Here is a 26,703-nt window from a genome sequence, read left to right on the forward strand (position 1 = left end):
AAAATCTCTGTCAAATAACCTACTATGTATTATATAATTGTATTCGTATGAGAATCAAGTTATTTTAGAAGACGACTATGCATCTACACACAATACAATAAGACTTACTAAAATGACGTGTGGATAAGTATTGTTTTATTCTGTCGCTGGAAAAAAAGCATTAGTACATAGCATCGAGCTGAACAAATGTTTGCTAAGCGCCTGAAAATAATGATTTAAAAAAAATTGTAAAACATATAAGTACTTTTTTTCGGTCATGCTATAAACTGTTATTGAAAACATTCATAAATATCAACATACGAAGCATTAACTCCTACTTTTTATCTTTTCTCCATTCTTTCTCTGTTATTTAATGCATATTTTGTTGTAAATATAATACCTGATTTTTTGTCATATATGCTGCTTTATCTTTGTTTTAAAATTTCCTTTTCCAATTGTTGTATATAGAGATTCATTTATTCTATATTTACTTGTCACTTTTCCTTCTGGAGATTTTCTTCTTTTAATTTTTGCTATGTATTAGGTATTATTTCTTTATTTTTATCTTTTGTAACTTCCTATGGAATATATACATCACTATTGTATGTAGTTCTTTTATCTTTCATTCTTGATTCATTTTGCCTTATAGATGTCTTCTCAATATAAATTCTTAAATTTTATGCATAAGCATTTCATAATTGTTCATGAATATACATGAACTTTTTATTTATTTTTATAGCTTTGTTTCCAATTGAGTCTTAAAATAGTATGAACTTCTTTTTAAACATATTTCCTTCTGGTATTGGTATTTCATTCTCTCTTCTAAGTATTTAAGCTCAATTTTTGAGATAAATAAACAGATATATATTTTATGGTGAGTGATTTTTTTTCAATTTCATATTAATTTTCCAACATTCTTTTTTACTTATAGTCATATATTTAAAACACAAATCTGCTTTCTTTAAACTTGTTTATTAATAAGACCATAATTTTTAAATAGTGAATATTTTCTGCATTTCTAGAAACATATTTCTCATCATTCATGTTATTTTTTTTTATCTCATGGTAATTTCTTTAAAAATGTATATTTTTCTTTCCTTTTCTCTTCTATCAGACAACATTTCGTGTGCTATTTGCTGTGCATTTCTATACTTATATTTGTCTAATAGCTATTTTTTAATAAATGATCATACCTTTTTTTTTTTTAATTTACTAAATTCCATTCTCAATTTTTCAAATAGTTTATTATTTCACTAATTCGGTCTTTTTCTTAATTTTAACCTACTTTGTAATATTTACTACTACGAACTATCTAGCTAAACTTGAAATAATATTCGATCTGATTCTTTACGTTAAATCCCTAACTTTTCCCTAATTCCTGAACTGTCTCTACATATTTTTAAAAATTTAATACTTTCTTTAAAAGTTTTAAAATTCTTTTTCAATTAAAAAAACAATTTCTACCTAGTTGTCAAATTTTCATATTTCCTATAAGTTAATATGATTCCTGTCATTCATTATCCACTCACCATACATGGTAATTTTCATGTGTAAATCATGTAGCTTCATATGTGAGCAAGAATTTCAAATTTCTGTTGCAAAATGATCTCAAATATTTTCATTTCTATGTAAAACAACATAATGTTGTGTTTTTTTTATTTTATTTATAAAATCTGCACAGCTTTTTTTTTTTTTTTTTTTTTTTTTTTTTTTTTTGTCTGTTGTTGTGGTCTCAAACGACGTATATTTTATTAAGGTAAACAAAAAGCAGTAGTATTAAATATAAAGAAAAACTTACCTTATTGTTACTGAAACAAATACTAGTTACCTCCTTGGAGAGCGTCCACAGCTAATCAAACACAATCTGACGAACAGCTGTCTTGAGTACGATGAATAATCTGCATCCTATTCTTCCGGTTGACATTTGGTCGTGGTTTTTATGTATTTTTATGTTTTTTGCTTCTTTTTTAGTTTAAAAAGAATAACTTACAGAACATTCTATAATGTTAATTATTGCAATCGTTAGTTAACTTATTAATTGCCTATTAACAATGTGAATAAGCACATTCTTTTTTTACTTTAGTTATATTTAGCTAAATGTTATGTAAGCTTTAACATATTTGAACAGGCATGTTTTGATATATTACAAAATGTGTGTGCGTATATAATGTAACAAGCTTTCGAAAACATTAAATTTGAATATTAACATGACCTTTTCTGTTTGTTTGTTTGTTTAGTTTCTTGCACAAGTAGCTTAAGAAATTCAGTAACGTTACCGACATTTATATTCTTTGTAACTTTTCTTTGCTGGATTTTTTTTTTTTTTTTTTTTTTTTTTTTTGACATTAGACTACTATATCAATTTCTCATATCACTGTGATGGATTAATGATAATTCTTTTCGATTAATTTTTTTGCCAGCTGATCAACAGAAAGCTGCCAAACTTAACGCAAAATAAGATATTTAAGACGTCCTATTACAAATAATAATAATAATAATAATTGTATTATATAACAATAATATTAAAGTATGTATATTGGTCACTGATTACCTATATAGTTTCTGAATGTGTACAAAGTGGCAAAATGACAAAATTCCAACATGCCATTGAAAGGCAGTTTCGAGATTCACTTTTACCATATTTCCAGCATGTCGCCATCTTCGTATATAAATTTTCTGCCATCTTTGTTTTCTGCTTTTTTCCTTGTTTCTAATACATATTTCTTTAGCGTCAATTTTCCTTTCAAAGTATGTTTGGTACTAATTTACTTTTAATTTTCATTTTTCTGCGATATATTGGAATATATCGATGCGATATATTTTAAAAAATATTATAATTAATATTTTATAATATTTCCATTTTAGAGATTGTAATTGATCATTTCAAAGTACACTATAATACCATCCGAGTTGTTATTCAAAGTGAATTTACAGCGCAGCTTTTGCTAGTATTTACATACTGCATGTCTAGCTTCATAGCTAGTTTAGTCAAAATAGCTTCCTTCTTTCTTCATCCACGATTTTCTTCTTGTAATGCGGTTCCACATTCTAATTGCAGAGCAATACATGAATCTCGTACATTTCTTATCAAATGTGCTCATCAGCCCTTTATTTTATTTTTTTATTTATTTATTATTTTAAACTGTAGTTTCTGTATTGTGCTGTCTACACTCAATGGTTATCTTCAATGAATTAGTTTGTATCTATTTAAAAATATTTTTATTTAATACTTTCTAACAACCATTATGTAATATTAGTCTACATTGTGCCATATCTTTTGTCACTTAAAAATATCTTTGTCATATTGAACTGTGAAAGATATATCTCTCTGCTACAGATATTCTCTTTCCATAGAAAAAGGTATTTTGTACCCACCATTTCCAGTTTGGCAGTTATCGGCTAAAGAGTTCATTTTATATAAACTTTGTATATGCGGTTTTCTTTTCTCACAAACTGTACAAAATATATATACAACATTCAAGTAACATTTCAAACCATTCTTCTGGTAAGGACTTGAAATGCTGTTTCTGGCAAGGACCTGAAAGCAACACTGTAAGTGATACATACAAAGTTTCTCTCCTAATAGATTGTGATAGGTCACTCCTAGGTACCATTTCAAATATCTTAAGGTTTTGCTTTGATAATTTTATTGATGCACATTTAATGTCTAGTAATTACATATAAATCACTTTATCACTTCCATTTTTCATATCCTTGATTTGATGTTTCCTTTCAAGTCACGAAGAATAAAAGCGAGACAATTTAACAATTAATTTCTGTTAGCTACTCTGAAATATTAACACTGTGAACTATTATCCACTATAAGCTGTACTTGGTTTCAAATAAAGATTTGCATTACTACGAATATTAACTGTTCGTTCCATTTTAATTACTTACGCTGTGACAGCACAATTGATATTTGTTTTTCAGTTTGCTTTTGTCTTTTACCTTGGAATTATCTTCATTTGCCCAATCGGTGTATTTGCTTCTCGCCTCTTCTCAAAGATTTTTCTTTATTTATTTCTCTCATCTTTTTCTTCTCTTCTTTTGTGCTTACGGAAAAATGTTAGCTTTTTTTATTCGAAATTAATTTACAATTCTTATTTAATCCATTGGCATATAAGTATGGAATTATGATTATTGAATTTCTTCTTTCTTTAAGTACTCAAAACAATACTGTTTCTTTTTTCCTTATAGTTTGGAACAAGAGTTCAAGAGTTTTGTTCCATTGACGAGAACGTAATTTTGTTTACAAAAGTTCCTCGTTGCTGACGTCCCCGTTAAACCACAATAAATAAATCGTTTACAAAGTGAACGACCCTTAAACATTTTTGTAGTTTCATAGCATATTTATAACAGATGAAATAATCAAACTAAAGCAATGGAAAAAAATATTCTTATTAAAGTCTCGTCAACAGAACAAAACTTTTGTTGTGAAATGCATAAGCGTGTTCAAACCACTTCTGGTTTCATGTTTTTTTTTTTCTGCGAAAATATTTTATTCTTATTATTATTAGAGACTTTTTCTCTTGGAAACTTTTTTCTTAATGCATCAGATTATCTTATGAATGGACATGAATAATACATCAGATTGTAGTTCTAAAATATTTTGATGCCTTTTCTGATAGAGTTTATGACAGTTACCTTCATATCTTATTTCTGTATTAAGTACATCAAATGTACAAGTCATCATGTCATTTTACTGATTACAACTTTCTATATTTACTGTAAGTTTTAATACAAGTAAAACAAAATGTTGGTTTAAGTTTTTACATTCCATTTACTTTCGACTTTCATACGACACGTCAAGTAAATTTTACTGAGAAAGTTTGCACTTAATTACCAGCTTCGACAGATTTGAATATTTCATTATCTATATAAAATGACTTTGATGTTTGAAATAATAATAATAAATTTCATATAGATTTTTGAACACATTGTGCTCAGTAAAATTTTGTATTAAAATCTTTCCTAGAACAACTCATGAATACTGACAAGTATTTTAAACTTTGATCAGTTTTCTCAAATCCATTTATTAAAAAAATAATCGTCAAATACTTCAGAATATTTTTCAGTTCAGTTTTTATTATTTTTAAGTTCAACTTTTTCCAAACATCTATTTATATTTTTAATCGTGCAGAACGATAGGCTCATAGTTTTATTCTGTTTAATTTCCTCAAGGAGATGTATTCAAGCGTCCTGAAGAAAATAAGTGAAACTTATTTGTTCGTCATTTATCCTGAATTTATATTTCGTATACAACAACTTCTAGTTCCTTCTTCCTCCTGTTCAAATTCGAAATTTCATAATATAGCTTTATAAAATTTTTCCACGGAATATTTCCACAGTAATTAAGAAACAGTATTCCAAAAATACTGGCTGTTTTGTCATGTACAATCAGCTTAAATTATGTTGAGTTTCTGAATTTTTATAATAACGTAGAACAGTAAAACTTCATAGTCATTCTAATTTTTCACTGGCAAATTTGTCAGTTAAATTCTGCACGATTTTTTGCCTAGAATTATTCTTATGTCGTTCTATATTATTTCTACTTATTATGATTTCATAAGCAATCTCTTCAATAGCATGGATTATTATTATTTTTTTAAAAACGTCGAATTTGCCTTTTCAGTATCTCTAAAAGGATAATACATGATCTGATGATGGGATTTCTTTCTTCGAACAAAAAGGATTTCTTTTTACTACTTTACTTTCAAATTAATAAACATTCCGCATTCAATTTATTTTTTATTTCTATCTTGATATATATATATATATATATATATATATATATATATATATATATATATATTCTCGTATACAGGAAGGTGCGGTAGCTTAGTGATATAGCGCGTACCTCGGGTGTATGGGGTTCCTTGTTCGATATCAGCTCGCCTAAAGTGAACTTTGTAGTGGGCAAACACCGTGTGTGTCGGCTTTCTAGGGGATTCTCCCTCCACTCTTTCATTATTATCACTACATCTCTTCTAGCTCTGAAGCATAATCGTAGAAAAAAAAAGTTTATATTTAAACACAGTAATCTCGACATATTTGATCTTTGACAATTATATTCAGCCCCTTTTCTCCCCATCTCAAATGTGAGTAATTTTAACTGAATTATTAGAACTGATTTGAGTTCAGGAAGGTTATTTTTAAATGAAATTAAAAAAAAAATATTTCCTCGTCCCTGGAAAATGGACTAAGTTTGGCTTTTTTTGTCATGCTGATTTTCCTTACGGAACCGAGTTTGTCACTAACATATTTCGTCGTTTAATACAATTTCTCAAACTAAGTCTATATGAAACGCTGACTGGCAATAGATCACGAACCCAAATCACACACCCCTATCGAGAATTGAACCAGGATATTCTGCACCAAAGGGAATTTACTAACCGTTTAGCTACATCACAGAACGATGTCTTAAATCATAGGCGATCTCAGCGGAAATACTAAAGATATACGCGTAGTTTTTGCTTGACTCAATCAAGGCTATTAGTAAATTGATTTTTACATGAAGTTACAATTAAATATTTTAGTTACCTTTGGAAATGACCTGTATGCCGTAGATGACAAATAATAAATGCAATGACAAGGATAATTACACACGAATCAAATTCAACTTAGGTTATAAGTGTATTTTAAGTACTTAGTATCGAAAATCGCTGATTCCAGACTCTAGCATCGTTTGTCCTTGCTTATTTGATAAGACTTGGAGTATATATAAAGTTCTTGAGTTTTCTTGTGATTCACTCATTATTCTATCGTATTATTTCATTATAGTTATTTACTTATATTATACGTCATGTTCAACATATACCTAGTTCATATCCGATTTATTTCTATAATAGTCAGAAAAAAAAAAGACATTAACAAATCATCATCATCGTAGCATTTGATTCAAACGAGAACTACACGCCACAAACCCCTGCTGTTTCCCCTGGGATCATCTATAATACAGACACCTAATGATATGGTGAAATGGTTAGCGTTCTTGCTTTTGGTGAGAATCTTTTCTAGAGATACTGAAAAGGCAACGACACACATACCAATCCTTCTATTTAAAATATTTTTCCATCTTAATATTTTTCTTTTTTTCTTCTGATTCACTGACGACGCAGTACAATATTTATTTGATGATTTTAATACTTTTCTAAATGCATTCATAGCTAAACTTTGATAATATAATATTACTTTTTATCCATGCGAATTATTGTAATTAAATGCTTTAATAGACGAAGGAACAATGTATGCATGTTGACATTCCTACTTTCTTGTTGCTTCACGTGTATCCTATCAATATTTTTTGGTGTCTTGATTCAGGTGTTTCGTTAGATTTCATTGATATTTTTGTTTCATTCAAATATATACGTAATAATATTACTTTCTATTTTTCCTCCTGTATGTTAATTTTTCCATATTGCATACAATATTGTCCTCAATCTTTCATCAGAATCCTTTATACTTATCCCAGAACTAACATAATATCGAAAAATGATTTGTCACATTACAAGCTGGTATATCAAATTATAGTTCTCCGCAGCTTCATGGCTAGAATGATTTCTTCCGGTGCGTGCACAGTTCAAACGCTGATCCAAGTCGAATATTTCGTACATTCAATCGACGAGCGATTTAGATTCCACTTCAGTCGTAACTTCCGCCCTTCATAATCTCAGCATGAAGATGTAAACGAAAATCATAGTAAGGTAACGAATTGCCTCGGTAATATGCGATGAAAAATACATTCCAGGCCTCAAGAGTAAAACGTATCAGAGTTTAAATTTTTAAAACGTAACTTATTAGCAAGAATTTCTTAAGCTTCCTTATAATCCTTTGCGAAAGACTGCATCCAAATTACTTCCTTCCATTTTCTTCTTCCTTGCTGACCCAATTCTTCTTCGTATGTTTTAATGAACGTATTCCTCTGTCGAAAGTATAAATACATTTCATTTATAGAATTGGCCTGAAGTGTGATGTATTTAAGAGTTTTACATTTCTTTCCATAAAACTGACAACTGATCTCATTATAAATCGATGATGATGATGATCAATAGCTTTAACACTCTTTGGCTTGACCCCCTTTAGTAGTTTTTGTTTATTTATTTACCCCTAAAGGACTACGAATAATATTCTAGCCCAATTTTTGGAGTCTAACTGTGCATTTTAATGTTTCTCAAAACAAATACTCATAATATGAAATTCGTTTTTAACATTTTTGAAGAATAACTTCAAAAGTGACTTCTTTCTCTTCCTGCATATAAAACTAAAAAGGATGAACTGCTGAACCAAAAACCTTAAGAGCAAATGAGACCCATGCTTACACTTAATGAGACATATGAAATGCAAATATGAATTTTAAAATGACCTTTTTTAAAAAATAACTATATTAACTTCAATTTTACAGAACATTTTGTACTCATACAAACACATACATAATTGTCAGAAATGTTCAACACTTTCTACTTTTTATCTGTCGAAAAGAAAACAAAAGAATGTGAACAAAAAATATACATACTGAAAATATAAAGCGAAACGAAACAGAAATATAGGATTTGGATATAACATTATTTTTCTTCCCTGCAGCTCAAACGAGGTACTATGCTAATGAGTTGAACTACAATTAACAATGACTATAGTTCGTTGTATAACATAACAATAGTTGAATTTTAACTATTATTGACACAAGAACAGAATAATGACTTTTTTTTTTTTAATATTGAGGTAACTCAGGTAAAAAAAAAAGGTTACATTAAAAGGGTTATACTTTTAACTATTCTTTTCGCGAAAACCAAAAATGATTTTTTAAATCTCCACAATACTAAAAATAGCTTTTAATTTCAATATCTCTAATTACTTCAACAATAAGAATATAGTAATAACTTTCAAAAAAACTTGTACATTATTAAAACTTTTAAACTACTAGAATCAGTTCTAAGAACTTAAGATTTATTTATTACTTGAAATAATTTTTTTTAACTACAAAGAAACAAAAAACTTTTTGAGCTCACTTCAGGTAAAGGTGCTTTTACTATCGCTAATACTTATATAACTAAAATTACATGTGTCAAGGTTTCTTTCTGTATAATTCTCTATAAAAAAATAGGACGATTCTTCAGCTGCAGGTGGTATACATGAACATATGAGACGTAAGAACAAGAAAAACATTGTAAGAACAAGAATAAACTAAACCCACAAGTTTTTCAGTCTTTTTTCAATTTTGAAACGTTCTTCAAACTATCTCAAATACAAAACGAAAACTATATTAGAACATGTAACTCGACTAAATAAACATAAATTATGCGGGAAAGCACGTCATTACTCGCCGAACAATTTCACTAAATATGTCCTTTTTGGGTATATCCTTTTAAATATTGAAGAAAGATTTCTTCAAAAAATACTTGAACTGTTTATATTATGAAATGTTATAAACGTTTATTATATATATTTTTATATTTTAAAATTCTCCATTAAAATCCTCTACGTGCTCGCAGAGGGCGTCCACGACTTCGAATTCCCCTACCCCTGCCTAATCCCCTTCCACCCCTACCACGCATAGGAAATCGTCCACTGCGATCACGAACAGGTATTTGGCTTCCTCTATCTCTAGCTGTCAACATCGAAGGATGTTTGTCAAAAGTTGCCATTGAGCTCCTTTCATGATTGGTCATGTGACCTCTAGCACTATTATGTGGGTCATAGCTTGATACCTGATAATGGCCTCTGCCGCCAGTACCTCCCCGACTCCCTCGAGGAGGATAATTTGGACTAGAGTCCCAGGATTTGTACTGAGAGCCCGGGCCACGTGGAGGGAAGTCGGGAGGTCTGCTTGATCCACCGTCACTTCTTCTAGGCGCACCACTTCCCGAAGGCATTCGGGACATAGGCTCCCTTCCAAAGTCCCGAGGCCTTCTGTCCATATCTGAAAGAAAGAAAAAATACAAGCATAATGGTACTGGATTTTCCACTCAGATTTCTGAGTACCACAAATCATGTTCCTATCATGGAAAATAACTTTTCCAATCTAATCCAGTCAGGATCGATATTACAGTATTTGTCTCGATATAACACACATTCCATTTCCCCGTGTTCAAATAATATTATACATACATATATTCACTGTATATTATCACGATTTCTTTAAATACAAAGTGGTGTTTTAGCATGAAATATAAGGTAAATATAAAATCGAACACGCACTTGGGAATATCTATTGCACACGAAAAGCTCAGAAATGAAATGAAATGAAATTTTTTAATTTCACGTCCCACGGTTATGCCGGCTAGGCTAAACGAGACGGTGACGATGAGAAATGAATGAAATGGTGGAATGAAGAAAGTGGGAGGAAACGGGAAAACCCCGAGGAAACCCACGCACACGATGTTTGTCCACCATAAAGTTCACTTGGCGGGAGCAGGGTTTGAACCCAGGATCCCATACACCAGAGGTGAACCCTCTACCACTGAGCCACCGCGGCCCGACGAAAAGCTCAGGAAAGCTATTTACTAAATCAGCTGTTATACATCGTAACGAACACGGAAAAGTGTGGTCGCGGTAGGTAGTGGAGCTCTCATCTCGGGCGCATAGGGTTCCTAATCCGATCCCAGATCCCGGCTTTGTGATGGACAAATACCGTGAGCGTAGATTTTCTCGGGGTTTTTCCATTTCCTTCCACTTTCGTCATCATCGCCATTTCTCCACCTCGGTGCATAATTGTGGGACGTTGAACAAAAAAGCACGAAAGAAAAAAAACAGAATCGTCTGTCTTATTAACGGATTTTCGATTCTATAATTAATATAGCTTTTTTTTTCTGTTTTCAACAATGAGACAGGAAGATATGGATAAAACATCAACTACGATTCCTTGCGGAAAATAGTGGGAAAATTACTAGTAGTATTCAAGTTATTGTTTTTCATACGATTCTGCGCTTTTACAATTTTTACTGAGCAACAGCATTAGAAATGAAATAAAATTCAGGTTTGTCGAAGTAGCAATGCTGAAAAAGGACCCAGCGAAATCTGAAGTTATTCATAGGAATTAACAGATATTATTTACGAGATACAGAGGTAAGTTAATCATAATTAATGTGACAAAAATTTGTAGTCTTTTGGTAGAGAAGAGAATACTTTACACAGACTGTATCAAAATGGACTTTACAACTTTGAAAACTTATACTGATTTATCAATTTATCCCCCCGCCAAGTGAACTTTGTGGTGGACAAACACCGTGTTCGTGGGTTTTCTCGGGGTTCTCCCGTTTCCTCCCACTTTCTTCATTCCAACATTTCATTCATTTCTCATAATCATCGTCTCCTTTAGCCTAACAGGCACAACCATGGGACGTAAAACTCAAAGATTTCATTTCATTTCATTTTTTATCAGTTTATCTTACAGACATGGTTTGGTAAGCTACTGCAAGCGCTAGCGGCAGTTGGAGCATAGATGGCTGCCTTTACAGGTCCCGAGCGTGCTAGCTGTGTGTTTTCGTTTGAAGAATCCAACCAACAGTTGTGAAGTCTGCGACAACTGTGCAACATCATTTTCGTACAAAGTATGGTAAAGATCCTCCCGGTAGGTCTACTATTTATCAGTGGCGTAAGTGTTTTATTGAAACTGGATGTTCGGTAAGATACAACAAATCTTCAGGTTGTCTCTCCGTACGCCTGAAGACGTTGTAGAGCAAGTGAGACGAAGTTTTGTGAACAGTCCTCGTGCTTCTCGAGAGCTGGGCGTCCCACACATGACAGTTTGGCGTGTTTGCATTTTAAACCATACAAATTACAAATTGTGCAAGAATTAAAAGAAAGCTTGTTAAGATTTGTGTGTGGAAATGCTACATCGGCTGAACGAAGATGAAGATTTCATTCAAAAGATTATTTTTAGTGATAAGACGACTTTTCACTTGAGTGATACAGTTAATAAACATAATTATAGGATTTGGGTCAGTGAAAATCCACGAAAATTCTTGGAATATGCACGTAACAGCTCAGAACTGAACGTGTTTTGTGCAATCAGCAAGAAGAAAGTTTGTGACCCTTTCTCTTTACAAGGACACAGTTTACAAACCACATTGAACCTCTTTAAGTATAAGGAAAAAAAATTGATGAGTTTTGTTACAAAATGTCACCAAAACCACGTCTATAAGCTAAATAAATAAATCAATATGAGTTTTCAAAATTATAAAGTCCTTTATGAGTCCTGTATTGCTCATTCAAATTACAGAAATATACTTCCGTTCCAATAAAAATTGGCCGCGATGAGTAATAGATGGTTTAAAGAAGTGGTCGTAGTCTAGAAGTAATTCACCCTATTTACGCATTTATTTCACCGACAAGCACAACAACAGTTGTAGTACAGTCCATACTGTGTAAATGACTGGGATTTGACGTTCTCATTTGGGAATCGACTGGGTATTGTAGTGTTAGCGCACTGGCTCAATACGATGGAGACCAGAAATTAATCTTCGGCCTACTCTTTCATTATATACACCCACCTTGTTTTCAGTGTAAAGGGCTGCGGTGGTTCAGCGGTAGAGCATTCACCTCTGGTGCATGGGATCCCGGGTTCAAACCCTGCTCCTGCCAAGTGAACTTTGGGTAGACAAACACCGTGTGCGTGGTTTTCTTTGGGGTTCTCCTGTTTCCTCCCATTTTTTTTCATTTCATCATTTCATTCATTTCTCATCATCACCGTCTCCTTTAGCCTAGCCGGCATAACCGTGGGACGTATTTGGTCTAGGAATTAATTCGTGCGGGTGGACAAGAGATGGCGCAACGAACGGAGCGTCCCACAGTTCCGTGTATCCACACATGTGTTGCAAACCCCTGTCATCGCGTATCGTTCGTAGTATAGGGCAGTGGATTAAAGCGTCAACAACACCAGTTTGTAGTTAAGTGAACATGGCGCAATTTGTGCCTGATAAAGTGTTTTTGCGGGGTGTCCTGCTGCATTACTTTAACATGCAGAAAAGTGCGACTGAAAGTCATCGTATTTTGGTGGAAGTGTATGGTGACCATGTTCTAGCTGAGCGAACGTGTCAGAAGTGGTTTGCACGGTTTAGAAGTGGTGATTTCGGCTTGGCAGACCAAGAGCGAGCGAGCTGGACAGCCAAAAAAATTTCAAGACGAAGAATTGACAGCATTGCTCGAGCAGGATTCGTGTCAAACGCAGGAACAACTTGCAGCAGCATTAGGCGTTGATCAAACAACAGTCTCCAAACGCTTGAAAGCCATGGGAATGATTCAAAAGATGTCACATTGGGTTCCACATGAATTGAAAGACAGAGACGTTGAAAGACGAAAAACCATTTGCGAATTGCTGCTTCAACGACAGAGCAGAAAGGGGTTTCTGCATCGAATTATTACGGGTGATGAGAAGTGGATCCATTACGAGAACCCTAAACGAAAAAAGGCCTGGGTGAAACCAGGTGAACCAGGTCCATCACAACCAAAACGAGATATTCACTGTGCAAAGGTTATGCTGTGCATATGGTGGGATATGAAAGGTGTGGTGTACTATGAGCTGCTGCAACCGGGTGAAACTATGAATGGAGAACGTTATCGACGACAATTAATGCGTTTGAAGCAAGCTCTGGCCAGAACACGACCAGAATGGGAGAACAGACATGATAAACTTATTGTTCAACATGGTAACGCTCGCCCACATGTCGCAAAACCGGTCAAAACCTATTTAGAAAATGTCGGATGGGAAGTTTTACCCCACCCGCCGTATTCACCAGACGTTGCTCCTTCGTACTACTACTTGTTCGATTGCATGAACAACGATTTGATTGGACAGCGGTTTACTTCTTCAGAAGATATCGAAACATGGGTCTCTGACTGGATCGCTTCCAAGGATAAGGACTTCTTTCGCCACGGAATCCGTACATTGCCTGACAGATGGGCGAAAGTGGTGGCTAGCGATGGACAATATTTTTCTTAAGGTATTTATGTATTTTGTGTTTGTACTACAGCTTCAATGTGTGCGTACCAACCGCACGAATTAATTCCTAGACCAAATAAAACTCAAAGATTTCATTTCATTTTTTTGTTTTCAGTGTCACCAGAAAAGAATGACAATTTCCATTTCTCTACTTGCTTCTCGGCAATATGGTTTAAAAACTCAGAATCCAATCTTCATGGAACTGCACTTGCTGTTTACGACTTCTATTGTGAAGATCTATTTCAACTTAAAATTGAATTACGTAGAAAAGTGCAATGACTAGAAACTACGATATCAGGAATACAGTTAAAAGGAAGTTTCCGTGGCTTCGCTCTTTCTCTCACAAATTTTTAAACTACAATTAACGTAAAACAACATGAAATTTGGACATCACAGCGCTCTAGTACATCAGACGGTATTAAAGTGCCAATGACTTAAGAGATATTGCTATTACTGCGTAATCTGACACTCGTCAATTCTCACACCTTATCATGGATAGTCATATTATGCAGTGAGTATATAAACGATGCTTCGAATCTATTACTTTGTTTCATAAGTGCTAAGTCCAAATTTGAACTATCCTATTTTTGGATCAAAAGATTCAACACATTTCAATCAAACATCTTATACGCTTTATATCTAGAGAACTACATACAATGTAGCCAAACCCAAACTATTCTTCAACTCAATATGATGTGCTCATTCCGTAGAAAATACGAAAACTCGATTTAGGGGCCGTTCAAAAATTTAGAGGTCTCTGATCCAAAAACTAATTATTCGTCAAGATCGCAATCTTTTGATGTATTTTCTGGATCGTTCCTAAAATTCTTGGCCAAGATCGCAATCTTTTGATTTTTTTTTTTTAATCATTCCTGAAATTCTTATTTTCTGTTGTTTTAAAATTTGTAAAGACAAAAACGACACAGCAATTTTACCAACAAAAATATGCTTTTTAGCATAGGTCTGACTGGCAATTGTTGCACACTACAATTTTGTATTATTTACATAACATCGCACAAAATTACGCTGTTCTTGGACATGTAACTAAAAATAAAATTGTAGAATAATTATCAACACGTTTATTACCTCTTCTTCTATCTGGGCTCACTTCACCATGCATTCCTCGTCGGTCACTGAAACGCGGCCGCATTTCTGGACTATCTTCTCTGTCGAACATCGGCCTATGTCCATCTCGAGACATATGGTCATGGCGCTCCGTTCTCTTTTCATTAATTCTCATTCGAAGATCACTAGAACTCCTGTGACCACAACAAAACAAAACAAACTTTTAGATATATGAATTAGATAATACTGGACTACAATGTTTTTTTTCATATAAACAAATATAGTTTTTTTTAAACACATTTCGGGTGCTGAACTTTTATAGATATACCGTATTTGCGCGATTGTAGACGGCACCTAAACTTTTGACACGAGATTATGAAAAAAAAAAAAGTAAATCCCGAATATAGGTCGCACTACTAAATTTACGAATAAGTTCAATTAGACAGTATTTTGAGAAGTACCTCTCCCCTTCCCCTTCTGTAACTCCCACAGAACTAAGGGTGACTCATGCAGATGATAGCGACTCTGAGCAGCCTTCTGGATCGTCTAGCGAGGGTGAAGAATCTGATGATGCTGAAATGGTGGAAAGTGATTGTGCGTGATTTGGATGGGTACAAACAAGCTGACACAGTTTTGCGAAACGAAGTTGCTTTTTTTTTCAAGATCAGCTACTGTATATAAATATTCCGTATATATTATAAATACTGTATAACAAAAGTATGTATTCCTGTTAATAAAACTATTAGGTGCACAAGTGCTTTTTGGGCCAGTGTAACGAGTTATTTTTGCGAACAAGGTATGTGTTTTTTCCTATTTTCTTCTTAAGTCTATGATGGTTTACAAACATAACTGCAGTAACTTGTAATGGTATTAATTTCAACCCACAAGACACGTGTACATGTCATTTTGAAATTGACGGTTTATGATCTGAGGGGGAGGAGGGGAATTCGATTACAGGCCGCACCATGATTTTTCAAACCAAAATTTAGGAAAAAAAAAGTGAGGCCTATATTCGCGCAAATACGGTGTATAAATATTTTTTTAAAGTAAATTTTATTCTCATATAAACAACGTCTGCAAAGAGAAGTAATTCTAATCGACTAGTTTTTCAACTAACATCATTCTGTGGTATATAACATTTTAAGAAAGAAGTACGGTTCATGAATAGAAAACAACAAAAATTATCGAACACTCCAGGTATAAAATATCTTCAAAAAGGTTATATTTCCATCAAACATTTCGATTATATAAGCATAACCCATATACAATCATAAATTTGTCCGTATGAAACTGAAGGCTTCAATCATCAATATATTTTGTGAGAAAGAACTTCAGAAAATAAGATACGCGAAATTAAGTTGAAAAATTTTTTAATTAACAACAATGGAAACCAACATCATTTTTCATAGGTAATTTAAATTCACGATAGTGTGTGGAGATCAATATTTTTGTAATTGCAACTAAAAGCGTCCTCGATATATGCTCCGTTTCTCTTATTTATTTATTTATTAGTTTTCTCTTGTGAAAAGCATAATTTCTGAACTTTAATCTCGACTGTATTGTTTCCTATAAGCATTACTTCTTCAGAAACCACTGTCTTCCTACCCATACACAAATTCACAACTGTTGATTATGCTAGATGCTGATTCTCCATTAAATCTCATTATCTGAATTATTTTGAAAGTTGTCAGATAAGACTATCTTACTTTTCGGACAAGGATTAATGTTATTTTCGAGTCCTACATGCTAAAATCTATAATGCATGGCTACTTTCTTGTATATGACAAACACAATCTTATTTAATCAACGCACAAGACACTCAATGTTCATAAAATTATTTCACGGTATGTAGATTTTTTTCACCTGAAAATGTGGGATTAAGTGTTTAGAAAAAGAAACTTTGGTATAAAGAATTATGTCTGGCAGCTTTATCAAGTCTCCTTAACAAAGAAATAAGTTGCTGACTTGTATTAGGCAAAAACGTTGAATATCAAATGAAAGGACGCATGAATATGGGAAAAAACTTGGGAGAACACCTTACCTATCATAGTCACGAATATGTTCGTAGCTCCTTCTATCGCCTGAATAATGACTGCCTTCTCTACGACGAAATTCCAATTCATTACGTAAGTCATCCTCATGTCTACAAGAACCAGATCACAAGTTAAAAATATCTTATGATGATGATGGCACCAGTTACACATATTCAAAAGGCGATACATATTCAGACGATAACATGTAATTTGAGAAAGTGTTCGAAAATATTCTTAACTTGAAAACAAAAGAAATATTTGGTTAATATATTTATTTATAACACAATATTTAATTTGGTCCGACCGAACTTCTTTCAATATAAAGACTTGAGATAGGCTTGCAAAACACTTGAAGCATTCTTTTAAGACTTGCCCTCTTTTTCCTTTAAGATACTGATACTTTACATTTTTGTTCACTTCCTTCAAGTATCTTTTGCACTATTTCATTCATTAGTCAATCTCGGATACTCACTTGCTGAAGTATACGATTTTAATATAGTAGAGATACCTTTAATGCTCTATCGAAATAAGTTGGAAACTCTGATATTCGACACACAATGAGCTTCCATAGGAAATTCAAACCAGGTCTCCCTACTAAAAGCGGTTTAAAGCTAACCATGTAATCAAATCACAAAAAATCCCTCGCTGTATTCAGAACAATTAGATTTGGATATCTGGAACTGGAAGTATCTAGGTTATCTCTGCTGCCTACTTGTAAGCTATCTATTGCCCAGCACAGCGACCTCGGTAACTCATATGAAACTTAGATAACTTCATTTTCTAGTAGCACCAGTTATACTTATGTAAAGAAGTAACTGTGATAAGAAACTATATCAGTCTTTTATGAATACTCTCATTTTTAGTAACGGCCATTAACCTTTTATGTTTGCTACAAATCACAGTCGCATAAATATTTTCCTAAACTGATTTCGGGAACTAATTCTGTTGCCTTCGACTACCAGATACTAAGTGAAGAGCTTCGGCTTCACACAGACTAAATCATCAAAAAGTTTTGAAACTACTGATGATCACCCACACAAACTAACTCACATCTAGATCGTGCCAATGTAAATATAATTTAAATTATAGAAAATGTAAGTAAGTAGTAGCGTTTTAGGTTGATTTTATTGAAGTATATTGGTACGAGGCGCATCCAGAAAGTAACTTTCCCACGCATTCCATAGCTAGGAAACCGTATGTTGCGCGAAGCGACTGCGTGCACGTAAGTAAGGTCCTAGCATGGCGCATGTGCCAGCGGAAATTCCCTAGTGCTCTCAGTAGCGTCGGGACAGTGGCTGAAGATGGACGTTCCTATTCCAGCTCACGCCGTGTGTGAAGTGTAAGCAGTGATAGTTTTAGAATGCATAGGGCATAGCGTCGATTGAAATCCATCGTCAGCTGTAACAAGTCTATGAGCCTAATGTCATCAGCAAGCAGTTCCCGCACATTTCCCGCTCCTTATTGTACACCATAGTCACGGAGCGCCTGTTGTTCAAGAAGTTACATGCCAGGTGGGTGCCGAAGCAACTGACTCCAGAACACAAAGCAAGGCGCATGGGGTCAGCATTCACATTCTTGCAACGATACAGCTTATGATGGATTTTGATCAGCGCTATGCCCTGTGCATTCAAAAACTTTTATCACTGCTCACATCACACGCGGCGGGAGCTGGAATACGAACGTTCATCTTCAACCACTACCACGACTCTACTGAGAGCACTAGGGAAAGTCCGCTGGCGCAAGCGCTATGCTAGAACCTTACTCTCTCACGTGTATGCTGTCGTTTCGCGCAACAAACGGTATCCTCGTTACGGGACGCGTGGGAGAGTTACTTTCTGCATACGTCTCGTACCACGAAGTTGTGATTTGGTGTACGTAGGTAATCGTCAATTGTTTAAAAGTATTTGCTAATTTTGGTGTTTTCTTTTATATATATATAGGGTGTTTCAGATAAAACGTCCAGTGCTTATAAATCCGAAACGGCTGAGAATAAAAAGATGAAACAAAAACTGAGATAGGAAAATGTCATAGGGCGCATCACATGGTGTTGTTGTGGTGACCCACAGGGCCCTCCTTCAAGGGGGCCCAGGGGCCTACTTCAAATTTTTAATAGTACTTGAAAAACGGAACAACTTTTGTAGGAAACAATTTTCGATTTGGGCCACCGTTTTTAAATCGCCGCAAAAAGTGGGTCCTATATCAGATAAAACGTCCAGTGCTTATAAATCCGAAACGGCTGAGAATAAAAAGATGAAACAAAAACTGAGATAGGAAAATGTCATAGAGCGCATCACATGGTGTTATTGTGGTGACCCATAGGGCCCTCCTTGAAGGGGGCCCAGGGGCCAACTTCAAATTTTCAAATGGGAACATGTATTGAATCATACCTCATTCAATAGTCCTTGAAATACGAAACAACTTTTGTAGGAAACAATTTTCGATTTGAGGCACAGTTTTCAAAATGGCCGCAAAAAGTCCTGTATCAGTTTGAAGTTGACACCTGGGCCCCCTTCACGGAGTTTCCTGAGAGTCACCACAACACCACCACTTGATATGCTTTATTATCGTTTCTATCTCAGTTTTTGTTTCATCTCTCTATTCTCAGCCGTTTCTGATTTAGGCCTATAAGCACTGGACGTTTTATCAGATACAGGACACTTTTTGTGGCCATTTTGAAAACGGTGGCCCAGATCGAAAATTGTTTCCTACAAAAGTTGTTTGGTTTTTAAGTACTATTGAATGAGGTATGATTCAATACGTGTTCCTATTTGAAAATTTGAAGTTGGCCCCTGGGCCCCCTTAAAGGAGGGCCCTGGGGTCTCCACAACAACACCATGTGATGTGCCCTATGACATTTTCCTATCTCAGTTTTTGTTTCATCTTTTTATTCTCAGCCATTTCGGATTTATAAGCACTGGACGTTTTATTTGAAACACCCTGTATATATAAGTGAAACCGAAGCTGCTCTTTTTGCTGCAAATTTAAGCAAGTCCATCAAAGTGCGAAAGCTCAGATCAAACAAAATATTCTGTTATGAAAAATATTGTGCTAAAATATTCCTAGTATTTTAAAGTTAAGAATATACATTGGTAACACGTACTGTTAAGATTATCAGTAATATGTCAATAAAAATATGTTCATTTTGATTACAGTTCACGTAAGGATATTCAGAAGCCGAAGATACAGACAAAAAGTACAGAGCATAAAACTGAAGAACAGGTATCTTGGGGACTAAGGAAGGGAAAGGAACCAGAAAGATGAACAATCAAGAAGGGAAAAAAACAGTCCTGAAGAACGAAATGCATAGCTTTTGAAACACTCATTACTTCTCAACAATTTACTTACACCATTTAATTGCGATAATAAATATGAATGTAATAAATATGAAATTCTACATAATTTTCGCGAAACTTCATTCTTCACATTACGATTGGACTCTTCCTTTATATTCTCCTATTGCTAATTCAACGAACAACATAATAACTATTCCGAGAAGTGTCCTTATATTTATACAATTCTAGTAAATAGTTTCCCAAATTTTCCATACAGCATGGTGCAGCAAGTCCTTACCGATGAATTATAGAACTTCTGATGTATGAGGTAAATCTTGGAACATTTAACGATTTATATTAGAGCACTTTGTTAATACTTAGATGCTTAATTTCTAAACTTCATTTATTTCTGCTTTTATTTTTATTCATTTTTCTTTATCCTCTTTCTGTTGTTAACGATCACAAGACAATCATTGCTTTCCTCTAGTTTTGCTTTTCCAAAATTGTTTTTAAAAAAATAAATAATTAAGGTTAAGAAACCGAAAAATTACTCACTCTAGAATAATAAAAGGTACGGGCCGTCGCACTAAACTTTCTTGTTCCATATCTTTAATAAATCATGTTATACTCCAGTTGTTACGGAAACATTTACTATATTTATGAACAAAACTGTATGAGTTGTTTTTAAGAAAAGTCCTCGAAATAATCCCATCCCTTTTGATTCTTTTTTTTTTTTTTTTTTTTTTTAATCTCAACTATAAAGGTAACCAAGAAAGTTCTGTCACTTTTTGTGGAGTTCTGTGTTCAATTGGCCCTCACAACATGAGTTGAATGCGAATGGAGATAAGGCGAAGGTCAGTTGTTGGTGTGCGTATATCTAACATACTACATGGTTGTGGCAGTTCGATTACACCGTAAACTTGTGAAAGGAGAGAGTGAACATCGGGCATCCATAGAGCGTCCTGTACGAGTTCAAACTGGGGTCAAACGCCACTGCAGCGGGGCGGAAGATATGCCAGGCCTTTGATGAGGGCGTCGTGACTACGCGGACAGTGCAGCGGTGGATTAACAAGTTTAAGGACGGTGACGAAACACTCGAAGAAGCACCACGTGCCAGCAGAACAACACATGTACAAAATGAATTGAGGCGAACAATAGCCAGACATGTGAAGAACTGGGACTACAATTCAGTGTGAGTGGAGAAACCATTCGGCAGCACCTCCATCAACTTGGGAAGCACTACAAGTTGATCGACGGGTCCCACATGATTTTCCTCCGGGCCAGAAGACAACGCGGGCAGACACCTGTATTTCTTTGCTGTCTCGTCTGAGGAACGAGCCATTCTGGACAAGGTGTTGACATGTGATGAGAAGTGGGTCTATACGAAGCTCCACGGCGCCGTCATCATTGGTTAGCATTTCATGAAACGGTTCCAAAACAGCCGAAAGCAGCACTGCACCAGAAGGTCCTCCTGTGTGTTTGGTGGACTGCTCGCTACATCGGGAACTGCTACCAGCTGGTCAGAGCATCAGTGCAACTGTGTACTGTCTGCAGTTGAGCCGTGTTCAAGAAAAACTCAAAACTCTGGAGCCAGCACTTCTGAATCGCAAAGGGGCCCTCCTGTTACAAGATACCGCGAAGGACCACGTGATTAGGATGACCCGGGATGTTAAACACTAATTGCATCCGCCACACTCCCGGACATTACATCGTACGATTATCACCTGTTCCATTCCTTGGACAACCCCCTTTGAGGACGCCAGTTCAAATCCCTATCAGAGGTGCAAAATGCACTTGATACCTTCTTCGCTTCAGGGCGTACCAAGTTCTACCGCGATGGGAACCATGGCCTTCCAGAACGTTGGAAGAAGGTCGTCGATGCTGATGGGGACTATTTTTGATCTTCCAGGTGACATATCGATGTTCGAAGGCGACTCAACTTTCTTGGTAACCTTGATATGTATTTTTCTTAAAACTCTGGGTTCGAATACCGTCAGTTTTTATAGCTGTATCCGCTACGAATTTATGCATCCCCATAGCACAACAGCATAAAATAAGTAAATCGACTAAAAAGTTTTGTAGTAAATGACATGTGATTTTATAAAAATGTTCGTGCAGTGATTCCTTCCCAATGTTATTACGGATGATGTAATGTTATTTTAATAAATTAGTCTTCAAGATGTTTCTGACAATCAGTTCGTGGTTACGCCTTTAATAGTTTTAAATTGAATGCGTATTGCTGGCAAACGGGAATATCTGAACAAAGCTGGCTATTCTACTAAGTAGTATTATTACTACTATGCAGAGATTTTATTTAATATTACTATTGATTTCTGTCATGTTTTACAAATATCACATTCAAGGATGATCATTTTGCAACTGGAGCTCACTCGGGGACCAGCGATTATTATTCTGAAAGGAGCTCAAGCTCATTACTCTCAACTAATAGAATACACGTTCTTCGCACGGTGAGAATAGTTTCATTTTGGACATAAAGGGGTGAATTTGGATTTAAACGCCATCGGAAGTGTCACTGTTCATCTCAATAACCCCGAAGACTATAGATCGGCACTAACTAATATCGGTCATTTTCGATCATCTTTAAATCTCCCTCATCCCCCTGCCCTAAGTTGCACCGTTAAAGTGAAATGATAAAAACCACCCCAGGCCCGAACCTCATCTATGTTGAAAATTTGATCGACATCGGTCGGGTGGTTCGCAGTATGAAGTCACAAACATAAGTCACTTTCATTTTTATATCTAGATAGATGAGCCCACACTTGCTCCATTTCGCGCCCATTTTACCACTGGGCTCGCGCTTGGACTCGGACTCTATCCTCACTGGGGGCTCACTATGCACTTACAGCGCTGGTACTTCTGCTTAAATGTGTTCGCGCTTAATTATTGAGCTTGAAACTCGGGGTAGCAACTTTAAGATATCTCTGAATCACACTAGTACTGTTCAATACATTTCACTAAATCATTTGAGAGCTGCAATCATGAATTTCAGAAACTTATAGAGTATTGGAAACAATTTACATATTTACTCTAGTTATTATTGGAAAAAGAAAACTGGAGGAAGCTAATTGTCCTGGATTCTTTAAAAAAAAATTATAAACTGAATTATGTTAGCTGCACGGAAAATAAATAAATATATTCTTAAAAAGTTTTGAAAGTTAAAATCACAATAATGTTTGACTAGTTTTGAAAAAAAAAAAAAAAAAAGTTGAACTTTTACCTAGAACATACAATCAATATGCATGCATTTCCCCAAATATCATCATGAAATATTTCCTTTATAACTACAGAAATACACTCGAATACCTCTCTCGATTAGCTACTTTGTTCTACAGGGTACACTTACAAGGTACATACAGTGTAAAAGGATCTGTTAAAGAAGAGAGAGAGAAAAAAACAACAATAACACAGGTATATGTATATTTCTTGATTTACCTTATGTTTTACTATATGGGGCGAAAATCCCTTGTTTCCGAACTAGACGCGTAAAGGGCGTTCGTAAAACTAAATGCAATTACGGACACTTTTGTTTCTTTCTTATAAAGGAATTCCTTTCAAAGTTTTGCTCGTATTTCCTTCAAATCCTTTACATAACAAGGAAAAAAATTCAAAAAGGTACCTAATATATGTCTTACTTTACAGAAACAATGTACAATGGAACACTTTACAATGATAACGAGGCATCTGCATTTTCAAAGCAGTTCCTTTCAGCTATGTAAGTTTTATCACATTAGAAATAAGCACAAATACATTCTCCAAACTAGTATACTGTACGGAACTGGTAATGATGCTATGACATTCATCTAACTTGTACCACGCCCGCAGCGTAGCCAATTAGTGTTGTAAATAGAAAAAAAACGGTTCGTATTTTTTCAGAAATGTTCGTTTTTTTTAGAAAAAAAAACATTGGCTCTCGTTTTTTTTCTAAATTTCGTTTTTTTTCAAACAGTCATTTGTTATGCATCTTACGTCTATTTAAGTATGAAATATTTTTATGTAGGTATAATCACCGTAAAATGCAACATAAATTAAACGCTAGATACTAATACGCTACAAATATTTTGCAATTTACATGAATACCATACCTATTAACAATTCGGGTTTCAGCAGTTTTCATCAATATCAACTAAGAAATAAAAGTAGAAATGAAATTTTGTTTTTTCGTGAATGCAGGCCTTTAATAAGTACGAAAATAATGTCACGAGCAGTATAAAATTCCAATAACTTGTCTAAAGGTAAAAACTAATACTAATTTGCCTAATAGTATTTTTCTAAATGTCATATATAAATAATTTGTCGACTAGATATATATGATATGCAGAGCCGGCTCTACCATATATGCCGTGGCGTATTTACGATTTTGTTTCGGGAGGGGCTTTGCTAACTTTCGGGGGGATTTGCCTGAAAATGTGAAAATTCTGCAAGATATTTCATATACTTTACTATAGTAAGTAAGATTTCGGGGGAGGGCTTAAGCCCGGAAGCTCCCCTAAATACGCCACTGTATACATGCAACACGTGCATTTGCGTGGAACGGCAAGATTGGATGGTCCGGCAAAATCTGTCATAAGTATATTATTTAAATTAAATATTTCTTGTTTAAAATAGACTTCATGATGATGGTAGTTACATTTACTAAGCTGACCTATTACAATACTACATTCATAAATTATGTTTAGGTTGCATTAGTTTAAGGCAACATGGGCAATCCTAAAGCAAATGGTCGAATAAATCCGAGCACAAATTGCTTGATTGTTGTCAAATACAAGAATTCAATTCTCGAATAGTAGTGAATATCTGTTCCATTTATTAAGTTATCACAGTTTTGATATGAAAGTAGTCTTGTTTTTGTCAGAAGCAAGTTCCTTATCATTGTAGAAACCATTTTTTTTTTTTTTTAAATGTTAGATGTAGGAGAAAAATCAAGAAATAAAGATAAAAGAGCTAGTTGCACTGGAATTGCAAACTGATACATTGAAATTGAAGCTCGATAGTGAATTCTATAAAAAGGATTACCATCTTTCCTCTGCAGGTGTGTTTGCTTTATCTTTCACTATCATAATAGATTAACATTTAAAGAAAAAAACAGACAACGGAATTGCATTTTTAGTAAGTATTTAAGCCTTTCTGAGTGCGACTGCACTTACCCTCACCTTTGTTGTTCATGCTGGAGTAGCATACTTAAAATCAAAGATTTGTTCTTTCTGGAGAAAGAGGGAGGCGGCAAATTATGCCATTGCACGAGGCGACAAATTGACTAGGGCCTGAATATAGGATGACTCAATTTGAAGTAATGCAGGGAGTTTCAAAATTAATATTAGGGTTTTGAAACTTTGTGGTATCTATTACAATTAACTTACAATTATAAGTATTATATCAAATGAAAGAGCAACTCAAACAGTTTTGTACGCACGCATGTACATGCATTATTTCTTCTGTCTCCCGTTAGAAAGAGCAAGTAGCAAATATGGAAACTAGAGAGCAGAAAGCTTTTTGTGTTTTAATAAAGACTGAACCTGTACAGTGCAACCGTCTGTGTGAAGAATATTAAGGAGACGCTTGCAATTACGTCTTTATTGTTTGCAGTTGCTACAGGTCTAAAGCCTACAGCCTACGGTTTACGTGCCAATTTCGCAAGTGAAATATTCCTGCATAACAATGAAGATTTTTTGGATCGTGTCGTCTTCAGTGATAAATCGACTTATCACCTAAGAGCTAATGTGAACGCTCATAATGTTTGCATCTGACCGTCAGCAATTCCTCAGGAGATGGTACAATTGAAACGAAACTACCCTAAATTGAATGTGTTTTGTGCCATGTGGGCCTTTCTCGCCTATCGACCAGATGTGTGCCGTGTGACGAATGAATCTCACATTGAACACTTGTAGCAAAGACTGTTTGAGGTGCTCTTTTACTTGATGCATTGCTTATAATTGTACGTAAAATGTAATAAGTACTACGAAGACTTAAAACCCCAAAATTTATTTTGAAACACCCTACATTTCTCACCAACAGTGTTGGAACTAAGATGTAAAAAGGAGAGAAAATTTTCCTTATAAAGTTATTGTTTACAACGATATTATTATTAGTCGAGACTATAACTACAACAACAACACGAGTTAGTAGTCAAAAAAATGTAATCAAATGTATACTCGGTGGCTCAGGTGGCCAAAGTGGCACACACAGGTGTGTCACTTGTTTAATCCGCTCCAGTGTGGACACTAATTAAAATATCGGGATATTATTCTTGCAAAATGTGGTTGGACTATAGTTTAACATATTAATTTCTTTTTCTTCTGGTGTCGAATTTCCTTCTCAAATTTCACCCCAGTCAAAAATTCGAGAATTTTCTAATTTCGAATTTCCTTTACTTCTTTTTTTCCTGTAGCTTCCTTCGTTG

At 34.6% G+C, this 26,703-nt stretch overlaps 1 protein-coding gene across 6 annotated transcripts in view; it reads right to left on the reverse strand.

The window, feature by feature from the left end:
• The window catches only part of LOC145684078 (uncharacterized), a 155,501-nt gene that overhangs the window by 11,776 nt on the left and 117,022 nt on the right, over positions 1–26,703 (reverse strand). For 5 of the 6 annotated variants that reach the window (XM_081755944.1, XM_081755942.1, XM_081755947.1 and 2 more), the window contains 3 exons: positions 17,022–17,123; positions 15,002–15,174; positions 9,684–9,895 (listed from right to left, as the gene is read on the reverse strand). In XM_081755944.1, coding sequence (XP_081612070.1) covers positions 9,684–9,895; positions 15,002–15,174; positions 17,022–17,123 — 487 coding nt within the window. The remainder of the gene's footprint in view (positions 1–9,683; positions 9,896–15,001; positions 15,175–17,021; positions 17,124–26,703) is intronic. The other variant, XM_081755946.1, reaches the window with a different exon arrangement.

The sequence above is a fragment of the Thermobia domestica genome, chromosome 4, assembly GCF_964235325.1.
Source record: "Thermobia domestica chromosome 4, izTheDome1.hap1.1, whole genome shotgun sequence".
Lineage (NCBI taxonomy): Eukaryota > Metazoa > Arthropoda > Insecta > Zygentoma > Lepismatidae > Thermobia > Thermobia domestica.